A 14,007-nucleotide genomic window follows, 5' to 3' on the forward strand; every position below is an offset into this window, starting at 1 on the left:
GATGTAGACACTTGGGCTACAACCCAAGCTCTGGGATCGTCCCAGCTCAGATCCCTAGAGCCCGGGCTCCAGCCCGAGCCCAAACGTCTACACTGCAATTAAATAGCCCCTTAGCCTGAGCCCCGCTAGCCCAAGTCAGCTGGCATGGTCCAGCCGTAGGTTTTTAATTGCCATGTAGACGTACCCCTAGATCCCAGACTGAGTTTGCAGGCTTGTCAGCAAATGTATCTTTTGACTTGTAAACTGAGCACATACGATCTTCAGTGGCTGAGACACCATAAACATGGAACCTCGTGATGCTGTTTTTACAGTGTCACTTTTTAAGGTACAACTGCATTTTAAGACCTCCTGCCCAGCTCTTCTGTTTTCCTATTTTACTCCTATTTGCCATTTGTCTCCCCTTTTAAATCAAAACGTTCAGACTGCTACAGTGCTCTCACTTCCCCTTTTATTTCAGGTAGGAGGGAACCAGTAAACATTTCACAGCCCTCCCATTGGCCAATTCCCTGCTGTTCCTCCCTGGGCTTTTTTGAAAGCAAGTTGACTAAACTGGCCCAAGCCATATTTGCGAGATACAACTTCCACTATCTCACTTTGCATTTTTTATATTCTAATTAGTCAGAAGGGTAGAATGGATGGACATTCACACCAGTAATTCTTCTTTCAAGAATGATGAGCAGTGAAAGGAAATCTGACAGTCTGCTCTGTATGTGCAAATGAGTTGGCCTGAGTGTATTTTTTAACTTACTTTCCAGAGTTTAATACTTGTACATGGCATCAGGTGGAGACCCTGGAAACATCCTTTCTCAGCTGTAGCACTTCCAGTGTAACCTTCCCTACGCCGCCTTGTGTGTTGAGCTTCATCCCTGACTCACAGTGCGTTATCTGTCAACTAAGTGTCCCGTTTTGATGTTGGTTTGTGATGAGAACAATGCAATTCAAGATGGTGGCAGATGCTGGTTTGCAGTTAGGGCAAACTGTAAAAATACCTGGAAGAAGTAAAGTAATCCAAGTAACTTTAATAAGACACCACTGCTGAAACACCATTATTGGAATGCAAATAAGGAACAGTAAGCAGGATGTTAATGAATGCCCTCTCCAGATTCTTTCAGTTCTGCTGTGTTTTCTAGGCTTCACCATATATTTCTGTCTTCCTCATTTTAATCTTTTTTCCTGCCACAGCAGCATCGGACAGAACACTGTTTCCTTACACTGTGAAACAATAAGTGTGATGCTCGTGGTTCCAAAGACCTGCACTAGGTTAGCCAGGCTTATTTGTTCAGAAGATACCTTTGCAGGACTTTTCATACTCCCAGGACAAGCAGTGGTTCTCTACATGTTGTCTGCCTCTAAACTTGGCAGCAGTTCAGCATAGTCGGTTTCCTTTTTCTGCCTGGTAGAGATGTGAATCATCTGTCAAAACAAGGTGGGCAGCAGACTCTAAATTCTAGTTGCCCTACTGGTTTGACCCTGACCACATCAGTTTCCAAAGTATTATTAACGCTGGAAAAAATGGTTAATCTGATCCTGAATGTACTGTGCTTTTTTTTTCTAGTCTGGTTGGGTGGATCACCTGTAAAGGTTTTACCATTTATACATTAGAACACATATCTGTTTTGTTTAGGAGAATGACTTCTTAGCCAACAGAAGTTTGGTTTCTCTCCTATCCAAGCTAACTGCTAACCCACTTGGGATTAGAAGCTCAGTCATAAAAGGATAAACTCTCCCCTCCTGTGGGGAAAACATGTCGAGAAAAAAGCTCTTGTAGAATTTCAAGAGGCTGAACTTCTGGGGTTTCAGAAGACTGATGCCCTCACTGGGGAGGAATGTGAGCATCACAGAGGGGCAGGGGCCTGGCCTTGAAACCCTCAGGCTCTGGGGAATTCAGTACTAAAGCTGACAGATCCTGATGCAACCACAAGGAGAGTCAACATCTTTGTGCTGCTGCCTGAAGCCCCTAGCAGCTGCTCACTGTTGCCCACCCCACTGCCTCCCAGCAAGGGAGAGGCTAAAGGGAGGAATTAATACTGCTTACAGTAGCGTTGCGTCCTCTGTACATTTCTGCTTGAAAATCCTTTGAACCTTGGGGAACATGCCATACAGAGTGGCTGCTCCATGGCTCCATGATGGTGCCCCCTTCCATACAAACTCAGATACCCTTGGGGAAGGTGGTGAAGCATGCATCCGTTTCCACAGCTCAGCCCCTCTTTGGCCTCTGCTCCCCACCACAGAACAGAATGGGACCTATAGCATAGAAGCCAAAGTTTATGAATCAAGGAGACTGGGAGTAAGAGGGACTTACCATGGGAGCGACAGCGATGGCTCAAGCAAGATTATTACTAGTACCAGTGTTTTTCCCCCCAACCCAATAACTGTGAGTAATCATTTAAAAAAACCCTACCTTGCTAACAAGAGCATACAGTGTGTCCTAGATATAAGGTAGCAAGTTTGTCACAGTGGCCTATGTTTAGAACATACCACATCTCACTTGCTTGGTTTATGGGGAACCAGGGGGAGGTTCAATTACAGGAAATTCTACCGCTGTGCTAAGAAGTTTCCTCTCTCTATATCTTTTCTTTTAATTTCTTTTTCTTCTCCATTTTGTGGCTGGTACTGTGGGTTGCTTTTCTGCTTCTTCCCACACTTACTAGGGTTTGTTTGAAGGTAGGTGTTTTTTCCCTTCAGGCTTTTCATAGGCCTAATTATTTTGCTGCTGATCTAATAGGCACTTGATAAGGTGACTATGTAAAGTTGCAGATTTAATATTCAAGGTATTTTTCATCTGTGCAAGAAAAAGGAGGCATTTAGCAAAATCTAAAACCAGCATTTTAGCTTAATATCGGCAGATATGTGTAAATATTTAAGCCATAAGGAAATCCACAGCACTGGTTTGTTAATCCACTAATCTTTATTTAATTTGATGTATCTTTTCCAACAGGAGGCCTTGACCTCATCCTCATGCCGGGCCTTGGGTTTGATAAAAGCGGCAACAGATTGGGAAGAGGGAAAGGATACTATGATACCTACCTTGAACGATGCATGCATCATCCCAAAGGAAAACCTTACACCATTGCCTTGGCTTACAAGGAACAGATCTGTGACTCAGTGCCAGTGGCAGAAAATGATATCCAAATAGATGAAATCCTTTATGAAGATAGCTAAAAGCATCTGGATACCGCTGACTACAAACTGACCAACCAAAGACTTCATAGCAAGGCACAAACTTGTAATAGTCATACATTATTTGTGTAGCAATAAAATACACTATTTTTAACAACAACAACAAAAAGCTCTACATTCATGTTAATAAGGACTGCATTGATCTCGTTCCAGTTAGCAAATATCTATTGTGAATCTTATTCTAGAATCAATAGAAACAAGAATGGGTGACTATTTTATTAAAATAAAGATAATTTTAATCTAATCATGTTTCTGTTTGTTGAATTACCCGATATTTAACATGACCGTTTTATTGCCCTGTTTTAAAATTGAGCTCAGTTACTAATGAGATTTCATGATCCAATCTGAAAGCAACTATTGATTGGAAGTAAAGTTTCAAATATGGCCATAGTACTTAACAATTATGCACAACCATCTAGAAAACATTAGTACCCAAGAAATCACCACGTAAGCCGCACACTAACATGATCACAAAGGAGTGAATAGAAAAAGCCTTTGATTGTAAAATCAATTTAGATTACATACTTGGTGGTTAAACCATTGTCTAATTATAGAAGATCTGTATGCTAGCAACTGCATAGCTAGGGATCTGACCATGTTTTTAATATATACCCAATCTCCAGGTTTCAAATATAAACCCATAAAAATTTCCCTTGGGCAGAAACTTGGTAGATGAGTTCTCAAGCTGAGCATTTTTTAAACTATAACTCAGAAATGGTTTTGATTTAAAACCTATAATTTTCCAGGTCATTACTCCATAATGTATTGGAATAGTGCATGAAATTTGGGTACAATATGTTGAAGAAAGGCAAGAGAGAAGCCTAGAGGAATTGCAGGGAGAGCAACTACTATAGGATGATAGGGTTTAGAAGGGATGGACTCAGAAAAGGTTAAAACAATTAAATAGGTACAAATTGATGAAAGGGGTTATTGGAGATGGTGGAAGGGAACGTTTCTGGGATGCAGAATAACTGACATAAAGGGAGAGAGAACAGGATAAATTGTTCTAATTAATTATCATGGAAAAGGACTAGGGGCCTGATCCAAAGCATACGGAAGATAATGGAGTCTTTCCATTGATTTCAGTGAGTTCTGGCTTCAGATAATCTATTCCTATGCATAACAATTCTTTCCTTCTTCAGGGCTGAATCATGACCCCGCTTGTACAGTTATGCAAGGGAGTGAGTGGGGAGAAAGAAGACCCTTACTCTCTTCCGTGGGCAATTTGTGCTACAAGTAGCAGTGCAGGAAGGGAAGTGGGCAGCGCAGAGCTGCTCTGTCTCTTACCCAGTGCAGGTGGGTGGGAAAGTGTGGAGATGTTCTTACTGGCAAAGCTACAATGGGTACAGACCTCGTATGGTTTATTCCTTCCCTGGAGCAGCCTGGAAAGTGGGAGAAACACTGTGCGCTCTCCTTAGCGGGCTGCTCCAGTGGCAGCACAATAGGATGTTGCCCCTGGCTCAGGACAGATCCGATAGTCATGATTTAGCCCATCCTGTGGGTATTTAGATTTATAAATTGTGCACAATTCAGCACCTAGCTTTTTTGTAGCACTATGCCAGATAGCTATCTGTACATGTCCCAGGTAAGAAACAGAATTGGAGTGCACCAAAATATTCCCAGTCTTGGGCTCTATGCGCCATCCAAAGTAATTGTGTGAACACTGACAAATATCCATTGAAAGGATGTGGTGGTAGTTAGCGTTTTAATGTAATATTCAAATATGGGAATTAAAGATAAACAGAAGGTAATAATGAAAGGGAACACAATCTTCATTTTCTTTCAATCCTACCCTTGCCTCCTTCAATACATTTTTTGTACATGTATAATTTCTCTTTCAACCGGCACATTATTTCATTCATTTTAACCAATTCACTCTGTTTGCACATTAAAAATTCTATGACTTCTCAAGCACTGACTACAGAACAGAAAGCCCTTAAGCCTTCACAGATAATTTTTGTGAACTAAATCATGCCTCCAATATACATGGGCTTTTTAATCTAGAACTGTTGTATTCAATTTCACTTCTATTTTTGATACCATAGTAACTCAATAACTACGTGTTTAAAAAATCCTATGTAATTGTAAATTCAATAGATTTGAGGATTTGCTTCGGGATGAAGTTAAATTCCTCCCAAATATAATGAAAGTATCCATGGAATGGAAGCAGCCGCAAAGAGATCTGACAGAATTCTCTGTTTTGAAATAGCCCAGGAGGATATTTGCATTTGAAAGGTCCCAATCCGGATGCATTGCTGACCAGCTCTTTGGAAAGATCTGTGGCTGCAAAAAATGATCAACCCATTGAGTTCAACCTCCAAAATAGATAGAGCTCCTCAAATAGTGGCTGCATCAGCTGATAATGCATATAGGGCTTAATGATACCACCCAGCTGTCTTCAACCAAATTTCTTGCGTAAGTAAGGATTGCAGGTCTGGCCCTCTTGAATTTAACCAAAAGGGCAAATTTATCTTGAAGAAGAAATGAGTAATAGTAATATATTGTCATCCAAAGAAGGACCCTTATGGAATTTTTAAGTGAAATTGAGTTGTACCTATAGAAAACAGAATCTTTAGAGAGAGAGAACATGAGGGTGCTGGATAAATATGTACTGACATGAGTTTGGGGTGGTCACATTACCCACAAATGCTGAAGCAATGAGTGAGTTATGCAGATCATTGCAAACGAGTGCTGATAAACTGACTGATAGTCTCCACATAGCAGTCATGCTTATCTGAAATGAGTTAGTGGTCTCAGGCTAGTTCTTAGTGAACTGATGCCCCTGCCATAAAGTCAGCCCTTTAATTGGTAGGAGCTGGTGATCTCACTGGTAGTCTCAGCTTAGAAGGCAATAATGGACGAAATGTGGAGAATGAAGGACTTTGAGGCCACCTACAGGCGGTCCTGACAGACCAGGGTTGATAATTTTGTTGAGCAGAACAGTAATATTGTTGTATTATCCGTTGCTTATGTCCAAACAGAACTCCTCCTTCCAGCATTAACAAGCTGACAAATTTCAGGAATAATACTTAAGTGTATATAATATTAAATTGCTGTGTCAATGCTCATTGTTTCATATAGGGTCTATTTAAAGGCTCTATCTTTGGGTAGGTAAATATATAGATTAATTCATACATCTTAAAGCCAGAAGGCCATTACATCTTCAAGTCTGGCCTCCTGTATAACACAGGCCAGGGAATTTCACCCAATTACTCCTGTACTGAGCCCATTTACTTGTGTTTGACTATGGTGTAACTTCCAGAATGGCATCAAGTCTTGATGTGAAGATTTCAAGAGCTGGGGAATCCTTCACTGCTTTTGGTTGTTTGTTCCAATAGATAATCACTCTCACTGTTATAAATTTGTATTTAGCACTAATTTGATGTTGTCTGGCTTTAAATTCCAGGCACTGGTTCTTGTTATGCCTTTCTCAGCTAGGTTAAAAGAGACGTTTAATACCTGGTATTTTCTACCTGTGGAGATACTTATACACCATAAAATGCAGTCAGAATGGGTGGGTCGGGGTCTCATGGGCAGCCAGAATCACAAAATTGTAAGACTGGAAGGGACCTTGTGAGGTCATCTAGTCCAGTCCCCTGCACTCATGGAAGGGACTGAGTATTATCTAGACCATCCCTGACAGGCGTTTGTCTAACCTGTTCTTAAAAATGTCTAATGACGGAGATTCTGCAACTTCCCTAGGCAATTTATTCCAGTGCTTAACTACTCTGACAGGAAGTTTTTCCTAATGTCCAACCTAAACCTCCCTTGTTGCAATTTAAGCCCATTGCTTCTTGTCTTATCCTCAGAGGTTGAAGAAAACAATTTTTCTCCCTCTTCCTTGTAACAACCATTTATGTACTTTAAAATTATCATGTCGATCCTCGGTATCTCTTTTCCAGACTAAATAAACCCATTTTTTTCAATCTTCTCTCATAGGACATGTTTTCTAGACCTTTAATCTTTTTGTTGCTCTTTTCTGGACTTTCTCCAATTTGTCCACATCTTTCCTGAATTGTGGTGCCCAGAACTGGCCATAATACTCCAGTTGAGGCCTAATCTGTACGGAGTAGAGTGGAAGAATTACTGCTTGTCTCTTGCTTAAAACACTCCTGCTAATACATCCCAGAATGAGGTCACCTCTCAAACTTCTTTTGTATAAGCTAAACAGTTTGAGCTCCTTAAGGTTCCTGTTTGTGGGTGGATAGATGGTGTAAGACCTAACAGAATTAGTGGTAGCAATTTCTGGTATGATATAGTTAGTAAAATTATGGCTCCCATGCATTAGTATCTGATGTTTTTTATTTTTCAGTTTTGTAAACTGAGTGTATATAGATTTTATTAGAGAGGATTTGTGCTTTATGAAAGATGGATTATGCACCACTTTATCGTGTACATTGAACTGCTTTGTTTGGCTTTTGATGTGCTGATGATCTTTTGGAAATACATGATTTTAATGTAATGCATGGCGTTTGATTAATGTCAGCCTTGTGCATTATTGGATGGAATTTAATAAAATGTAATTAATGGTGTTGTAATGAAATGGATATTTTGCCATTTCATATACAGTCACTTTAGAATATTGAGGATTTGGATTCAGTTAATATATTTTATATGCTCTAAGAAATGACTCAGAAAATGGAACTAAAACACTCAACTATGAACATAGTCTGTAAAAACAACCCAGTGAATGTCCATATTTCTTTGCCTTCAATCACTTTCATACCAAATTGGCTCACTTTATCAGTGAAAAGATGATCTTTTTAACTTCTTATTCTGCTAACTCAGCCTGGGATCTGAAAGTCATTCTGGGTCTTCCTGTTTCTTGCATCATAAAGACTGCAGCCAGAAGGTTAGCTGACAATTTTGGTGATGATGCCTGAAGGAGAATAGTCTCCAGCTTGCTGTTCCATACCTGTATTGACTGGCAGCTGTACAAACTTGGTTATGTCAGTAAGTCAGGCAGATACAGTTCAAGACACGGAGTAGACATGCTGAGTGAGAAGATGTGGATTTGGTACAGCTCCTGTTCTGGCTATTTTAATCCTTTTTCCATCACTGAACTTATGTTAATGTATGAAAAAATGATTGCAGCATGTTTGTGAACATTAGCATGCAGGAGTAGAATTCTAGCTTCTCTTTGCAGACTGATGCACACTGCTCATTAGCCCCTTGTGAGCACTCAGCTGTTAGAAGTTTGGGAGCAAATTCTTCTCTGTTATATTGGTGTGGCTCCGTTGTAGTCAATGCACCCACACTTGTTTAACTGAGACTGTAGTTCAGCTAAACACTTCAAGCAGAATCTATCCTTATTCAGCAAAGCACATGCTTAAATCCCATTAAAGTCAATGGGACTTCTGCAAATGCTTTAGTGCTTTGCTAGCTAGGGATGGTTTGCTCGGGTCTGGCGCAACCCATTAGGCGACCTAGGCGGTCGCCTAGGGCACTACAATTTGGGGGGCGGCGACCACGGCGGTATTTCGGCGGCGGGACCTTCCGCCGCCTCTGTGGGGGCGACATTTCGGGGCGGGACCTTCCACCGCCTAGGGTGGCAGAAAAGCTGGCAGCGCTCTTGGGTTTGCTGAATCAGGATTTGAAAGCAACATTAGGAGTTTTGCCTTTTTTGTTAGAGACACCTAATTTTGACTGCATAGATTCTATTGTAGTTTCATATTATACATAAAATTAAGAGATCACACCAGTGAAACAGAACATTGTCAGAGGATAATGGTTTCCTGCTGCTACACAAATGCTGAGGCAAAGCCATCGTGTTTGTTTTCAAACTAGGACATCATATCTTTTGACCATGTTCTATTAGAATGACTTATTTCATTTAAACAGGATGGCTGCTGTAGATTGAAACATTTTATCTGATGGCCCAGTGTAATAATGGTTTCAGGGTGTACCATTGATGTCCTGCGGCATTCTCTATAAAAGAGATTGATTATTGTACCTAGCCAATTAGATATCTGTTTATTCACAAAATTACTATCACCTTTTTGAATAAACTCTTATCTGACTGGCTAGAGTTGATTTGTTAACTTTAATAAATGAATAATGGCCAGGCTGACTGGTACAGATTCCATTCAGATGATAATAGGTAAGCAACCATGTATAAAAAAACTATTATATGATGAATAGGTTCTGGGGACAGCACAAACTACTCAGCACAAGAACAAAGTACTGAAATGGAGCTAAGGGCTCTGTTATAGTTTTTACTTCGTGTTTTTGTTTCATTTTTCATGTGGAAATTTGAGGGGGGAAATGCAAGAATTTGAACTAAAAATATAGGCCCCAATCCTGCAAAGACTCTTGCATACGCCTAACTTTACTTGCAAGAGCCAACAGAAGTCAATGCAACCACCTAGTGTAAAAGGTTAAGCACATGTGTAAGTCTTTGAATGATTGGGGCCATAATTTATCAGGGGCTCTCAGACTTCTTATATTGCGGACCACACTTTAATACTGAGATTCTCCCATAGACACTTTCCCTCCCAGTCACAAACCATTCCATGGCTATTACAGCAGTTGCTTTCCTAATACTTTCCCATGTAAACATTCAATGTATTTTTGCTTGGGAACAAGCAGGAGATGTTAGCACTATGTGCTTAGCCAGCTCTCAGCGGATCACCGACTGGTGTTTTGTAGGCCAACAGCGCTCCATTGGCCATAGTTTGGGAACCATTGGACACTGGTTATTGTGGGTGATTCTTTCGATTTGGTGATAGAAAAACATGAACTTATATTATCTTGACAATTGTGGAGCTCAGAGCCATAACTAGGGCATTTTAGCACCCGGTGTGAGCAAGCATATTTGTATCCCCTACTGTATTTTTCCTTCATTTCTCTGGCCCATTTTTCCACCTCCACGGCTTTGCGCCTTGGGTGGCTGCCCCTCTCGTCCTGTCCTGGTTACGGCCCTGGTGCAGCTAAATAAATGCAACAGCTTTAATTTGACATCCAAGCCTTCCTGCTGTCACTCAATTTTGTTTGTTTGTGTTTGTTTTTTTCCATATACCCTGATATCATTGTCAGCTATACAGCATATAACAGTGTTTCCAAGGGACAGGGTTAAGGAATTGGCATGCAGGTCAGAATGATTTAAGTTTACTCAGCATACAATATCACTTGGGGGAGCAGGGCAAGCTGCCAAAACTGAATTGACTGGTTCTTGTACAGTATCCATTAATGCTGGAATGTCATGTTAGGAATTATAAAAATGTGTTCTAAATGGTTTAATCTTTCCCCAAATGGGTAAGCTACGGTCTGTTTCAGTCTCCAAATACAGTGAACATCATTATCGCTCTTCTCGTGACAAAGCACTCAAAGCAGTAAAGTTCCACCTTGTTTATAAACAAGTCTGCCTGCCCTTCATAAGAAATGGATAGTTGAAGGAAAAATATCATTACCAAAGGAATAAGTTAATTATACTTCAGTATCCCATCAGGGAATGCTATCGCAGAGTTTTCACTAAGAACTGACCAATGGAGGAGTTAAAATTAAAAACTGTCCCTCGGGAGAAACTTGTACATTTTTTATTGCAAGGGGCTTTTCCAAGCTATTTTAGTTTAATTACCCTCTCCTCAAAAGAAAGGCCTAAGAGACAAATTAACTTAAAGGTTGAAAATGGCTCTTTTTAAAAGCACATTCATGTCTATGCGAGGTGCAGAATCTGTGAGTGAGGTGCAAATGTAAGGCAAAATCACTGGAGGCTTAAATTATTTATGATTTAAAAGTTGTTTGTATAGCACAATAATATACCTGGTGTTATACGCCAGGGGTCGGCAACGTTCGGCACGCGGCTCACCAGGGTAAGCACCCTGGCGGGCCGGGCCAGTTTTATTTACCTGCTGACGTGGCAGGTTCGGCCGATCGCGGCCCCCACTGGCCGCGGTTCGCCGTCCCGGGCCAATGGGGGCGGCGAGAAGCGGCGCGGGCGAGCGATGTGCTGGCCGCGGCTTCTCGCCGCCCCCATTGGCCCGGGACGGCGAACCGCAGCCAGTGGGGGCCGCGATCGGCCAAATCTGCCGCGTCAGCAGATAAATAAAACTGGCCCGGCCCGCCAGGGTGCTTACATGGCGAGCCGCGTGCCGAATGTTGCCGACCCCTGTTATACGCTCATGGGCCTGATCCATAGCCCACTGAAGTCAATGCTCCTATTGACCTCAGTGGGTTTTGGCTGAGGTTCATAGGCCTTATCCTGCAGTGAGCTTCTTGCAAATGGACACTTGCTCATAGCTGGCACCCCATTGACTTCACTGGGGCTTTGCAAGGGTGCAGATGTTGGCTTGTGAGGAGCTCGTTGCAGGATATGGGATCACAGATGGACATAAAGAGAGGTGGCTGGGTGCCAGTGGATGGACAGACACAATGTTAATGGCTGGTTCATCCACTTGCAAATGCGTGAGGTTTGGCTATTTTGCCCTCTTCTGCCAAACAGATATGGTTGGGATATTTGCCACCCAAGTTTCTCAGGTGTTGAACACTTCTTGAAGGGAGGCAGAGAGATTTAGCGCTTTGAGGAGGAGAATGGGAAGTTAGGAGACCTGAACTGTGTACCTGACCCTGTCACCCTTCGGGAGAGGAGGGTGAAACATCTAAATCTCATATATTTTGCCAGAGGATGAGCCAGCCCTTACTACTGAGTCTGCTCATCTGTTGGTGCACATAACGTGATTCCAGAGCTCGCCTGTAACGTCACTCCCCTGTCCTTCAAATTCCTCCATAAGACCCACTTCTACTGTGATGTCAATAGGAAACTGTCAGCTGGTAACTCAGGCAACTAAGTAGGGACTTCTGATTTTTATCTTATTTATGGACCTATGTAAATGCATGTTCTATTTCTCTCTTCCTTGTTCTCCTTCCCCCAGTCCTTCCAGTTGTTTGTTGCACTTACTCATAGCTTCTTGTTTTAATTAGACTGTAAACTCTTTGGGGCAGGGTTCATCTTCTCCTCTTTGCCCTGGTCTACACTACGAGTTTAGGCCGAATTTAGCAGCGTTAGATCGATTTAACCCTGCACTCGTCCACATGACGAAGCCATTTTTGTCGACTTAAAGGGCTCTTAAAATCGATTTCTGTACTCCTCTGCGACGAGGGGATTAGCGCTGAAATTGACATCGCCAGATCGAATTTGGGGTAGTGTGGACACAATTTGACGGTATTGGCCTCTGGGAGCTATCCCAGAGTGCTCCATTGTGACCCCTCTGGACAGCACTTTCAACTCAGATGCACTAGCCAGGTACACAGCAAAAGCCCTGGGAACTTTTTAATTTCATTTCCTGTTTGGCCAGCGTGGCAAGCTCATCAGCACAGGTGACCATGCAGTCCCAGAATTACAAAAGAGCTCCAGCATGGACCGAACGGGAGGTACTGGATCTGATCGCTGTTTGGGGAGACGAATCCGTGCTATCAGAACTCTGTTCCAAAAAATTACCAAGGGCATGATGGACAGAGGCTACAACAGGGACCCACAGCAGTGCTGTGTGAAAATTAAGGAGCTCAGGCAAGCCTACCAAAAACCCAAAGAGGCAAACGGCCGCTCCGGGTCAAAGCCCCAGACATGCCACTTCTATGATGAGCTGCATGCAATTCTAGGGGGGGGGCCCTACCACTACCCCACTCCTGTCCGTGGACACCTGCAAGGGGGGAGTCTCATGCAACAGGGATGAGGATTTTGGGGATGAAGAAGATGATGAGGTGGAGGAGGAGGAGGATAGCACACAGCATGCAAGAGGAGAAACCATTCTTCCCAACAGCCAGGAACTGTTTCTCACCCTGGAGCCAATACCCTCCCAACCCTCCTAAGGCAGGCTCACGGACCATGAAGCCAGAGAAAGCACCTCTGGTGAGTGTACCTTTGTAAATATAATGAATGGTTTAAAAGCAAGCATGTTTAATAATTATTTTGCCCTGAAGATTTGGGATGCATTCGCGGCCAGTACAGTCTCTCCTTTTAAATGGCCAACCCAACGGGTGCTTGGTATGGGAAAGGAGGGCGCTGCTGTTTGAAACCATTCCCACATGTTATGAAGGTTGAAGAAGCCGAAAGACTGTGGCTTACCATGGCTGCCTGCAAGCCGAATTCTGTTGCCCGGCCCTGCATGTGTGATCTCTCACACCAAACCGGCAGGCCCTCAATATAAGAGGCAAAATGTGACCTGGTACCGAAAGCACATGTGCTATGTAATGTTAACAGCTTGGTTCACCATGAAAGAGTCTACCCATTGTTCTCTAAAATGTGTCTTTTTAAATACTACTCTCCCTTTTTTTCCTCCCGCAGCTCCAAATGTTTCAACACTACCCCTATCATCTCCGTCCCAGAGGCTAGCGCAGATAAGAAGGCAAAAAAAACGCACTCGTGATGAAATGTTCTCTGAGCTCATGCAGTCCTCCCACATGGAAAGAGCTCAGAATGCGTGGAGGCAAACAATGTCAGAGTCTAGGAAAGCAGAAAATGAATGCGAGGACAGGAGGGATGAGCGAGATGAGAGGTGGCGGGAGCAAGATGAGAGGTGACAGCAGCGCAATGAGAGGAGGCAGGATGCAATGCTGAGGCTACTGGGGGATCAAACTGATATGCTCCGGGGTCTGGTGGAGCTGCAGGAAAGGCATCAGGAGCACAGACCACAGCTGCTGCCCCTGTGTAACCGCCCACCCTCCTCCCCAAGTTCCATAGCCTCCTCACCCAGATGCCCAAGAATGCGGGGCGGGGGGAGGCTCCAGGCACCCAACCACTGTGGCCTTGTCCTTCCCTCCTCCCCTCATCCACCACCCCACCCGGTGCTTCCCTCCTCCCCCACCCCTCCCGGGTTACCTTGGCAGTTA

General features: G+C 43.0%; 1 protein-coding gene across 1 annotated transcript in view; it reads left to right on the forward strand.

Moving 5' to 3' along the window:
* MTHFS (methenyltetrahydrofolate synthetase) overlaps positions 1–3,403 on the forward strand; it is an 18,062-nt gene extending 14,659 nt beyond the window's left edge. The window contains exon 2 of the mRNA XM_026648332.2: positions 2,939–3,403. Coding sequence (XP_026504117.1) covers positions 2,939–3,162 — 224 coding nt within the window. The 3' untranslated portion in view covers positions 3,163–3,403. The remainder of the gene's footprint in view (positions 1–2,938) is intronic.
* The last annotated feature ends 10,604 nt before the right edge of the window (positions 3,404–14,007 follow it).

The sequence above is a fragment of the Terrapene carolina genome, unplaced genomic scaffold (assembly GCF_002925995.2).
Source record: "Terrapene carolina triunguis isolate 2854851 unplaced genomic scaffold, T_m_triunguis-2.0 Scaffold67, whole genome shotgun sequence".
NCBI lineage: Eukaryota > Metazoa > Chordata > Testudines > Emydidae > Terrapene > Terrapene triunguis.